Source organism: Ammospiza nelsoni, chromosome 20 (genome assembly GCF_027579445.1).
Source record: "Ammospiza nelsoni isolate bAmmNel1 chromosome 20, bAmmNel1.pri, whole genome shotgun sequence".
In the NCBI taxonomy this organism is placed as follows: domain Eukaryota; kingdom Metazoa; phylum Chordata; class Aves; order Passeriformes; family Passerellidae; genus Ammospiza; species Ammospiza nelsoni.
The window spans coordinates 2382256-2393878 of NC_080652.1; the positions used below are offsets into that span (position 1 = coordinate 2382256).

Sequence of the window (11623 nt, forward strand, 5' to 3'; positions counted from 1 at the left end):
CAGACTGATATATTCTGCTTGATGAGGAGCCCTGCACTGAGCAGGAGCTGCAGCATTGCTGAGCCTTGGTGTGCTCCTCCCCAAAGGAGGTTCAGGCACAAGGCAGGCAGAGCCAGCTCTCACGGGCTGGGTTTTACCCTGGCCAGACAGCAACAGCCTTGCTGCCAGGACCTGTCAGTGGTCCTGTCAGGAGTGTTAACCTGGTGTCCTGCAGGCAGGACATGCAGGAGCTGTAGGAGGAGAGAGGATTTGTGTCTGAGAAGAAATAGATTCCAGCTCTCTCCAGTTTCCTGCCCCTTCTGCCCATCTGAAACCTCATTCACCTTTACACTTGTGGCTTTTTTTCCTGGTCAAAGCCTCAAAATGTTCTTTATCTCCTCTTTGCTTCTCATTTAACTTCAGCACTGTCACATTGCTCTTCCCTGCTTGCCATTACCTGGCTCTACCTCGAGTTTTTCATTATCTCCCACTGATCCTTCAGCCTCTCCTTTTGTCCCTGCCAGTGTCACAGAGGCAGCTCTGAAGGGGTTGTGTCCTGGCAGTGACAGTAATGCCCCTGCCCCTTTCTGAGCTTGGCTCTGCTGGTGCCTGGGGGCATCTCATGGATGTGACAAGGTGCAGCCACCCCAGCCAGCTGCAGACCCAGGCTTTGGTGCATCAGAGGTGGGAGCAGCCCTGTCATGCACAGGGATCACACATTCTCTAGTCCTCATGGCTCTCTGGTGTTTGAAATGCATCTCCCTGCTGTCCCTGGCTGTCAGGGCACAGAATCATTTAGGCTGGAAAGATCATTGATGTTCTAAGATCATGAGATACACTCTAAGATCATTGATGTTCTCCCAGCACTGCCAAGGCCACCATGTCCCAAAAGTGCCACATCTACATGGCTTCTAAATGGTGAATGGTGAGTCCAGCACTGCCTGGGCAGTCTGTGCTAAGACCTGACAACATTTGGGTGAAGAAATTTTCCCCAGTATCCAACCCAAACCTCCTCTGGCCCAGCCTAAGCCGTTCCTCTCCTCCTGTCCCTGTTCCCTGGAGCACAGCCTGACCCCCCTGGCTGTCCCCTCCTGTCAGGAACTGTGCAGAGCCACAAGGGCCCCCTGAGCCTCCTTTGCTCCAGGCTGAGCCCCCCCCAGGTTCTTCTCCATCAGCTTTGCTGCTCTTGCAAAGGCAGCTCTGCCCCTCTGCCACCATGATACTGCTGAGGGGTTTGTCCCATCCAGCCCCATCCCCTCCTGGCTCTCTGCTCATGGAGCTGCCTGTGTGGAGCTTTGGGAACTGCAGGAGCCAGGAGGAAGCTGCTGATGGGACCCTGCCAGGGCTCAGGTGGGACAGGGAGGATGGGGAGAGCAGCCCCAGGGAGGGAGGGAACCACAGAAAGGGAAGGGAAAACCTGAGGCCTTGGAGGCTGTGCCATTGCTGTGGCACAGGGCAGTAACCAGGTTATCAAGGGAGTGGGAGAGTTACTGCTCTGCAGCCTATAAAAAGTAGGAAAAATGACTTTTTATACAGACAGATAGTGACAGGGTAGGGAGAATGAGTTTACACTGCCAGAGGACAGGGTTGGATTAGATTTTAGGAGGAAAGTCTTTGCTCAGAGGATGGTGAGGCCCTGGCACAGGGTGCCCAGAGAAGCTGTGGCTGTCCCAACCCTGGAAGTGTCCAAAGCCAGGCTGGGAAGGTCTTGGAGTAACCTGGGATAGTGGAAGGTGTCCCTGTCCATGGGAGGGGGTGGAACAGAATGATCTTTAAAGTCCCTTCCAACTCAAACCATTCCATGGTTCTGTGACAGTCTCCTTCTTCTTTGTGTTCTGGTGGCAAAGATCTCTTTTTCTGACCTTTAGTGAAAAAACACAAACTGTGAGCAGTTATCAGGTATGTTCTTGGTTGTGTGAAGCATTTGAGCATCAGCAGTGGGAAACAGGCTCAGCAGCACAGAGCAATAGTGCGGGAAGAATGGTCCAAACTCTGTCTGTGTGTCCTGCAGCTTTATTAATCCTATCTTCATTTAGCTAGTGGAGGAATTAAAATTAAATTAGAATAAAAATGCATCTGTTTCTATTTTCAGTAATGTTTAGCATATTTAAAACCAAGTCAACTCTCTTTAATGTGAAGTGACACACTTATGTTAATATAAGCATTCAAGAGTGGTGTTGTTTGAAATACCAGGCTAAGTGGTTTTTAAGATATGAGATTCTGAGCTCAATTTTTCATGTCTCTCTGCAAAAAATTGGTGCTTTGATGCACAAACTCTTTGAAAATCTTGAGATTAATGTTTGATATTGAAAAAAAACCAAAATCTGAAGGATGTCAGGTTGTGAAGGCCTGAATTTCATGGAGAGCCTGTCTGTTCCTGCTTACTCAGGGATGAGACAGTTTGGTTCCACTGTTATGGCAGAAAATAAAACAACAGGTCACCAACACATCAAATACAGTGAAATCCTGAGTGTGGGGGGACTGCAGTGATTTTTCTTGGTTGTGTTTCCCTTTGCTGCAGCCACTCCAACCTGCTGTACATGGCCACCCAGATTGCCTCGGGCATGAAGTACCTGGCATCGCTGAACTTCGTGCACAGGGACCTGGCCACCCGCAACTGCCTGGTGGGCAACAACCACACCATCAAGATTGCAGACTTTGGCATGAGCAGGAACCTCTACAGTGGGGATTACTACAGGATCCAGGGCAGGGCTGTGCTGCCCATCCGTTGGATGGCCTGGGAGAGCATCCTGCTGGTAGGCACTGCACAGAGCTTATTTTCCTTTCCCCTTTTTTCCCCTCCTTTTTCCCCCTTTCCCCTCCCTTTTCCCCCCTTTTCCCCCATTTCTCCCCCATTTCCCCCCCTTTTCCTCCCTTTTCTCCTCTTTTTTCCCCCTTTTCTCCCGTTTCCCCTTTTTTCCCCCTTATTCCTCCTTTTTTCCTCCTCTTCCCCCCCCTTTCCCCCCTTTTCTCCCTCCCCCCCGTTTTTCCCCCTTTTTCCTCCCTTTTCCCCCTTTTCCCACTTTTCCCCCCCTTTTCCCCCCTTTTTCCCTTTTTTCCCTCTTTTTTCCCACTTTTGCCCCCTTCCCCCCCTTCCACCCCTTCCCCCCCTTTCCCTTCCCTTCCTTTCCCTTTCCCTTTCCCTTTCCCTTTCCCTTTCCCTTTCCCTTTCCCTTTCCCTTTCCCTTTCCCTTTCCCTTTCCCTTTCCCTTTCCCTTTCCCTTTCCCTTTCCCTTTCCCTTTCCCTTCCCTGACACAGCCATGCCAGGCAATCACCAATATCTGGGAACATCAGTATCTGTGCTGCACATTGTGAGAAATCCATGGGGTTGTGTTGGACATAACTCAGATCCTGGGAAAGGAGCCTGCCCTTGGCAATACAGAATGTCATGGAATGGTTTGGGCTGGAAGGAGCTTAAAGCCCACCCAGTGCCACCCCTGCCATGGCAGGGACACCTCCCACTGTCCCAGGTGCTCCCAGCCCTGCCCAGCCTGGCCTTGGGCACTGCCAGGGATCCAGGGGCAGCCACAGCTGCTCTGGGCACCCTGTGCCAGGGCCTGCCCACCCTCACAGGGAACAATTCCCAATTCCCAATATCCCATCCATCCCTGCCCTCTGGCAGTGGGAGCCATTCCCTGTGTCCTGTCCCTCCATCCCCTGTCCCCAGTCCCTCTCCAGCTCTCCTGGAGCCCCTCCAGGCCCTGCAAGGCCACCCTGAGGCCCCCCCAAAGCTTCTCCTCTCCAGGTGCACAATCCCAGCTGTCCCAGCCTCTCCTCCCAGCAGAGCTGCTCCATCCTCTGATCCCCCTGGAGCCTCCTCTGGATCTCTGCAGCAGCTCCAGCTCCTCCCTGTGCTGGGCCAGGGCTGGGGCAGCTCTGCAGGTGGGGTCTCACCTGGGCACAGGCACAGGGGCACAATCCCCCTGCCCTGCTGCCCACGCTGGGCTCAGCCCAGGGCTCAGGGGGGCTCAGGGCTGGGGCAGCTCCAGCTCTCACCCCCAGCACCCCCAGCTCCCTCTCAGGGCTGCTCCAGCTGCTCAGCCCAGCCTGGGTTGGTCCTGGGGGTTCTCCTGATCCAGGGGCAGCTCCAGCACTGCTGGAACCTCCTGAGGCTCCTGTGGGTCACTGCTCCCTCTGGATGGCATCACATCCCTCAGGCTTCATCTGGGCATGAGTGCCTGGCATTACTGCTGGAATTTTGAGGAAATTGCCTTGCTCTGCTTATCCCCTCAGCTGGGAAGCTGAGAGGGGCAAGGACAAAACGTCCTGGGTTTCAAGTGTCTGGTTTGAGGATATGGGGGTTATTTTTGGTTTTTTTTCACATCTAAGGGTCCTGCTGTCTCCCCTCAGGAGATTGTTCCACATCCCAAACACATTCAGTCTGGAGAATATTAAACTTTTTTTCCTTGTAGTAGTTGCTGAGTTACTTTCTTACAACAACTACCCAGAAAAATTGCAGTTACCTCTGCTGTACAGGCTGCCAGGCCAAGCTCTCTGAAATCCACCCTCTTTTCCTGCATCTAAAGCTTAAATCACTGCCATCCTCCCCGTGTGAACATCCTCCAAACTCAGCAGACTGCAGGGGCTGCCAGATAAGCCAGGCTGAAGTGGGGCTGGGATGTTTTCTGCCCAAACAGGCCCTCCAGCCCCTCAAGTGTTTTGTGTTATTTTCTGAGCAATCTTCTTTTTACTTCTCCAGAAACACATTGTTCCAAACACAGCCAGTTTGGGCACATTTTTTGGAGACAGAAAACAGGGACAGCAAGAATATTGTCACTGGCTTCTTACATGTGCAAAAATTAAAATTATCTTGGGCCTTTCTCTAAGAGTCTGGAGTCTGCTCTGACTCTGCTTTCACCCTGAGGGCTTTGCTTCCCTTTCAAAGGCTTTTCTGTGAGCTCTGCTGTTTTGGGTGGAGGTAGCAGTGACTATCCCCCTCCCTCAGGTTATTTTATCCTGCTGCAAACAGATTATCTCAGGGGGGACAGGAGTCCCTGTCCTTCTCTGGGACTGTTCCCTGTTGCAGAGCTTTGCCCCTGTGAAAGCTGCACCTGCTTGGGGCTTGTGGGGCCCCCAGGTGCTGCTGCTGCCCTACAAACAGCCCTGTTATCCCTGTGGTGTGGCTGGGGCAGCTCAGCTGCTGTGCTGGCTCTGCTTGGAGCATCCCCCCAGGTATTGGGCTGCAGTGAGTGCAGGCTGGGAGGGTTTTATAAAATGGGTTTTGCTGGGCTGAGCAGATCCTCTCTGGCCAGCAGGAGCAGGGAGGTCATCCTGCTCCTGTACTCAGTGCTGGTGAGGCCAAACCCTGAGTGCTGTGTCCAGCTCTGGGCCCTCAGTTTGGGAAGGACGTTGAGATGCTCAAACACAAGGCTGGTGAGGGGCTGGGAACACAAGCCCTGTGAGGAACATTTGAAGGAGTGGGGCTGTTTAGCCTGGACAAGAGGAGGTTTAGAGGTGATCTTATTGCTCTCTACACCTTCCTGCAGGGATGTTGGAGCCAGGTGGGTTTGGTCTCTTCCACAGGGCAGCACTGACAGAACCAGAGGACACAGTCTCCAGCTATGTCAGTGAAGGTACAGGTTGGATATTAGGAAGAAATTTTTCACTGAAAGAATAATAAAGCACTGGAATGCTCTTCCCAGAGAGGTGCTAGAATCACCAAATCACCATCCCTGCATGTGTTTAAAAAAAGCCTGGACATGGCACTTGGTGCTATAGTCTAGTTGAGGTGTTAGGGCACAGGCTGGACTTGATGATCTTAGAGGTCTCTTCTAACCTCATTTTTCTGTGATTCTGTCCCCAGGGCAAGTTCACCACAGCCAGTGACGTGTGGGCCTTCGGGGTGACCCTGTGGGAGATGTTTGTGCTGTGCAAGGAGCAGCCCTACAGCCTGCTGACAGACGAGCAGGTCATCGAGAACACGGGCGAGTTCTTCCGCAGCCAGGGCAGGCAGGTGAGCAACAAACAGCACAAACAGCACAAACAAACAGCCCTTCCTTCCTTCCTTCCTTCCTTCCTTCCTTCCTTCCTTCCTTCCTTCCTTCCCTCCCTCCCTCCCTCCCTCCCTCCCTCCCTCAGCCTCTCCCTTCCTGCTGGATGTTCCTCCCTGCTGCCCTCACCTCAGCTGCAGCAGTCTCTGCTTCTTCTCACCTGTGCCCTGTGTTTTGTTCAGCTTCTCACCTCTGTCCTTGTTCCACTCAGCTTCTCACCTGTGTCCTACTCAGTTTCTCACCTGTGTCCTACTCAGCTTCTCACTTATCTTCCCTCTCCTCTCCCTTTTCTGGGCTCACTGCACCAGTTTTCCTCTCTTCCCACTGGAAGAATCCCTTGTCCCTGTCCTGTTTATTTCCTGTTCTAAACCACCTCACCCTGCCCTGCCTTCAGCTTTTCCAGGCTCTCCCACACAGTCCTGTTGCTCCTTTCCTCTGCCAGCACTGTCCCACCAGCATTGCCTCTGCAAGATGAGGGAGCAGGAGGGATTTGTGGTGGGGAGGAGCAGTTGGTGGTTCCCAAAGATTGGATTCTCCTTGAAGTATCTCCAAGAAGCCAAGAAGCCTTTGGCCATCTCCAGCTGCTGAAGGGCTTTTGTGTCATTTTGTCCCCACTGCTGCTGCCCTCAGTAGGTACCAGTGGTGGTGCAGGACATTCCATCTCCTTAGTACACAAAGCTGTGGAGAACAGATCTCCCCAAAATTCACCTTTAGCACCAGAGAATTAAGGGAAAAAATGATATGGGATTTACTCACCATCTCCCAAATACTAATGATTAGCCAAGAGCCTAAAAAATGAGAGGGAGAAATAAAATGGTTCTGCCAAGCTGTGCTGTAGATAAGCTCTAAAAGGTGTTTTTTCTGTCTCTGCTACCAAGCTGTCACGATGCTTAGAAAGCCTCATGGGCTGGCTACGGTGAGTTGCAAGTGCTTGGATTTTATTGTGGTAAATTTGGTTTTGGTTTGTGTTTTGCTGTCTCTTGGAGGACAAATGCCTCAGAAGCATTCATGTTTCCTGGGGGACAAAGGCCTGTTTTGTGAGCAGCTCATCAGACAAGTTGGCAGAGTGTCCGTGGTGCTGTTTGAGAGGCTCTGTCCAGACTCCAGTCTGGAGCTGGAGGGATTCCAAACTCTGCATGGTGGCTGTGTCTTGTAAGCCTGGAATGAAACTGTCCTTTGGTGTTACTTGATAAAGGTTCAGTTCTTTTGTGAGAACCCCCTGAAACACTGTGACTCTTCTTTTCAGATCTATCTGTCCCAGACTCCTCTGTGCCCTAACCCTGTGTTTGACCTGATGCTGAAATGTTGGAGCAGGGACATCAAAGATCGTCCCACTTTTGACACGATCCACCAGTTCCTGCTAGAGCAAATGGAATCAAACATTTGACTCCAGGAAGAGGCAAGCTCAGCACAGAGTGACTTTGGGGTCTCTTTGCCTGTCCCTGTCAGTCAGGCTCCCCTCCCTGGCTGCTGCAGTTGGGACGTCCATGGCAGCTGCTCATTCTCTTGGCCATGGTCTGAGACACAGGACCAGAGGATCTCATTTGGTTTGAAAAATCATCTCCTCTTCTGAATCATTTCCTGGGAATACTGTGAGAGGGGTTTTATTGGATACCCACAGAGCTTTGGGCAGAAGGAATGAGTAGAACTTGGAGGGACTTGGAGCTCTCTCCTGGCTGGAAGAGAAGGTGAGAGTGCTGCCACTCGAGAACAGGCTTCTGGAAGGAAAGGCTGCAGCCTTCCAGAGCTCTTCCATGGAATCTGATGGAAGTCTTGTGCACATGAGCAAGTGTTTCTGTGTGCTCTTGCTACAGACAATGGTGAGAGGCCAGAAATATCTGGAGCTGGGAAATGGTTTAATGGACTTGGGAACTGACGGAGCATTGAGGATCCCTTTGGGAGCGACACTCCAGGGTCCACAGAAGATGCTGAAACAAGAGTCCAAGATGATGTTCTGTTTTCCTGTGGTTGTTAAGCACTGCTTTGGTTATATATGTGCGTTTTCCCCACACTGGATTTTTTGTTTTGTTTTGTTTTCTAGAAAAAATGATTTTAAAATGAATGTTAAAGGTTATTGGGAGGTCACTGTGTTAGAAGGTCTTCCTCTGACCTACAAATTAAGGTTAGGGTAGGGAGTTTGTATTGAGAAGTAGCTGATACTGTACTACTGTCACTATGTAGAGTTATTAACCTAATGAACTTGTAGCCACAATGGACTGATGTGCAATTAATCCTGTATAATTACCCATCAATATGAGATCTCTAGATCAATGCTGTTACGTGTGAGAGGGAACTGACATGGGCTGGGGGTGGATGGCTGAGAGCAGAGCCCTCTCTGTCCCTTGTCACAGCTCCCAGGAGGGCCAGGAGGAGCCCCCAGCTCCCACCTGTGTGTGCTGGAGCCAGGTGTGCAGCAGGTGGGGCCGTGGCCAGGCTGTCACTGCCCTGTCACCTCCCCTGTCCTTTTCCTCAGTCACTCGTTGAACTTGGGGTTGCTTTTTGTGTGTCCTGTCACAAACAGCTCATTCTGGGCTCTGAAACCCATTTGGAGCGAGTTAGAGAGTTTAGTGTGTTTCTACAATAAATCCATTGTGGATTTACCAGGTGCCTGGGGAATACTCTGCTATTCCCTCTCTAATCATTTAGCAAGAAACTTAGGACCAAACCAAATATTTCATAAGCTGGGAGAAGATGAAAGCTCAGCACTTGCCTTTTTTTTTTTTTTTAAGTAGAATCCAGCATAAAATGTATTTCCAGTAAAGATTCTAAAGATAATTTTCATCATAGCCACAAGCATGGATGACAGGCTGGCTGTGCTGTGAGAGGGGAATGTCTGAGTGGTTACAACACAGGGATGGTTGTGCTAAAAGAAAAACCCTGATGGGCAGATGGGCTTCTGAATGGGGAGATGCCAGGCTGGAGCATGGCATGGCTGTGCTGCCCCTTGGCAAGGCTCCAGCCCAGGGTGGATGTGCCCCCACCCAGCTGAGGAGCCAGAGGGCCCAAGAGCTTCATCTCCCTGCAGGGATTCCTGCAAGCTCACCCCTAATTAGGTTTTTTTTTATTAGGTTTTCTTGGGGTGAGCTGCCCTTCCCTGCTGGGTGCTGCACTCTGCCAAAATACCAAGATATCCAAGGGATTTCTGGAGCATTTCCTGCCCCAGGAATGTCCCCAGTGCCACCCAGCTGGGTGTGTGTGGTCTCCTGTGCTCCCAAGGCAGGGACAGTCCCTGCATGGGCTCTGTGACATCTGGACATGCTGTTCCTCCATTGACATGGTGACATACAAAGTTTGTCTCATATCAATAAATTCTAATGATAACCTTGACAAAAGTGAATTCCCACTTCTTTTTTTTGTACCCAGGTGTGTGCCCTGAGAGCTGACTCTGTGGTGGGGTTCAGTGGCTCTTTGGGGAGAATGTGACCCCTGGGGTTGGAGGGAGCAGCCACAGACCATTAAATGAAGAGTTTGGGAGGGAGTTTCTGGAAATGCTGGAAAGGTGCTGGCCCAAATCCCCTTGTGCTGGTGGGACCTGCATTTCAATAAACAGTTTCTTCATCCCAGTGTTAAAATCTGATGCTTTAAGCTGAGAGGAGCCTTTAAAGGTCCCTTACCAGCCTGAGCACTTAAAGCTGAGCTGATTTCAAAGTTCCCTTGGGGTGCTCTGGGCTTTAAAAATTTCCAGTGTTGGAAATGCCATCCCTCACCCTGTCCCAGAGCTGTTCTGTGCCCAGGAAGAACTTTTTCCTTGTGCCTGGTGGGCCCTTCCCTTATATCCTGTGCCTTTGAAAGCCTCTTGGTCTGTCACTGTGCCCCTGGCAGAGCCACCCACCCTGCAGCCCTGGCATTGCTGGGCAGGGCTGCCCCTGCTCAGAGCTCGGGTATTTGGGCAAAGTCAAATACATTTTAGGCTGAAAATACCAGATCTCTCAGTTTAGGCACCAAGGGCAGGAGCCAAAGCAGCATTTTGATCTTCTCAGACCTAAGTTTGAGGGAAATTAGGCACCTTAACAGGTAAGAACAACCCTCAAATATTCAACAGGTGACCCAGAGATTCTGTGGAAGTGTCCCCAGGGCCAGGTTGGACGGGGCTTGGAGCAATCTGGGATGATCTTAAAGGTCCTTTTCAACTCAAACCAGTCTGGGATTATGGGGTATTTAATCAATTCCATACAGAAGTTAGATATTAATTGATTTATTACTGCCTTCACTGACTGCAAATATTTTTCAAAGAGGAAAGGTGTGGCCAGAAAGAGAAGCTGCTGCTGCTGCACCAGCAATGCAGTCAGTGCTGCAGGAGAGCTGGAACAGCCACAACATCCCAGTGACATTTACAGGCTGAAGCCCTGGGCCAGGCTCAGCCAGTCAAATGCTGCAAACTTTACACCTCTCAGCTTTACACTGGATTTCAGCAGGTGCCCTCACCTTCCTCATGATCTTCCTCCCGTAGAACATCACTTTGTCCCTCTTGCGGAACCTGTACTGAGGCACGTGGGGCTGGAGTTGTTCTGCAACAGAAGCAGCACATCAGAAACCCCCTGCACAGCTGGGAGAACACCTGAGCACAGCCTGGGCACTTTGCTGCCTCCAGAACAGCTCCTGTGGGCAGGGTTTGGGATTTAACCACCCTGGGATCCCTCATTGCCCGGCCCTGGCCAGGCCAGGCCCAGGCAGGGCTGCCCTGAGGCGCCACCTCAGCCCCAGAGCAGATAAAGGGCTCCCTAAACACACTGAAGGCTTGGGCAGCTTGAATCTCCTCAAGGAAACCTCTGATTCAATTATTTCTCCATCTGTGACACTGAAATCACAGCAGGGTTGAATTCCTCTGCAGAATTCACAACTGCTCACAGCCCAGAGAAATAAAACCTGCAGGTGCTGCCTGTGACAGCTCTGGGCTCACACCTGGGACAGGGAACCCACACAAGTTCTCCATCCTTTAAAGCTGCTGTCCTGCAAGAACCACACCTCTGCAGCAAACAACTACCACAGAAAATTACTAAAAGACTCAAGATTGATGAAAAAATTGAGTTTAAAACTTACATGGTTATCAAGTACTTACTAGACTGTCTCACTCTTCTGTACACCACAAACACAACAACTGCTATAAGCAACAGTGCAACTGCAGCTCCAATTGCAATTCCAGTCAGCTAGGGAATTTAGGGAGAAAGAGGTTAATAATGTTCAACTTCAGAAGTTACTACATACTTTTTGAAGGGCTGAGGAACACTCAGCTCAGTGAGATGTCTAAAAGCCAAGCACACTCATAAATACTGAATTTATAATTCAAACATCGCATATGCAAGAAGCTTAAACTGCATCAGTGACCAGTCCTATGATCAGATGGAAAATATTCCATGTTTTCTTCCCAAAGATCTGGGAGCTGATCAACTCAATGTACAGGGTGTGTGTGAGAGCATGGAGGGACAGGACAAGGGGGAATGGCCTCAAGATGGAGGAGGACAGGGAAGGATGGGATATAGGGAAATAGGAATTGTTCCCTGTGAGGGTGGGCAGGCCCTGGCACAGGGTGCCCAGAGCAGCTGTGGCTGCCCCTGGATCCCTGGCAGTGCCCAAGGCCAGGCTGGGCAGGGCTGGGAGCACCTGGGACAGTGGGAGGTGTCCCTGCCATGGCAGGGGTGGAACAAGGTGATTG

General features: G+C 51.0%; 1 protein-coding gene across 3 annotated transcripts in view; it reads left to right on the forward strand.

Annotated features, from left to right (window-relative positions):
- LOC132082312 (discoidin domain-containing receptor 2-like) overlaps positions 1-9284 on the forward strand; it is a 64313-nt gene extending 55029 nt beyond the window's left edge. For 2 of the 3 annotated variants that reach the window (XM_059486535.1, XM_059486536.1), the window contains exons 15-17: positions 2501-2735; positions 5784-5933; positions 7217-9284. In XM_059486535.1, the coding sequence (XP_059342518.1) occupies positions 2501-2735; positions 5784-5933; positions 7217-7357 (526 nt within the window). In that variant the 3' untranslated portion in view covers positions 7358-9284. Of the gene's footprint in view, positions 1-2500; positions 2736-5783; positions 5934-6848; positions 6887-7216 lie in introns of all 3 variants that reach the window. The other variant, XM_059486537.1, reaches the window with a different exon arrangement.
- The last annotated feature ends 2339 nt before the right edge of the window (positions 9285-11623 follow it).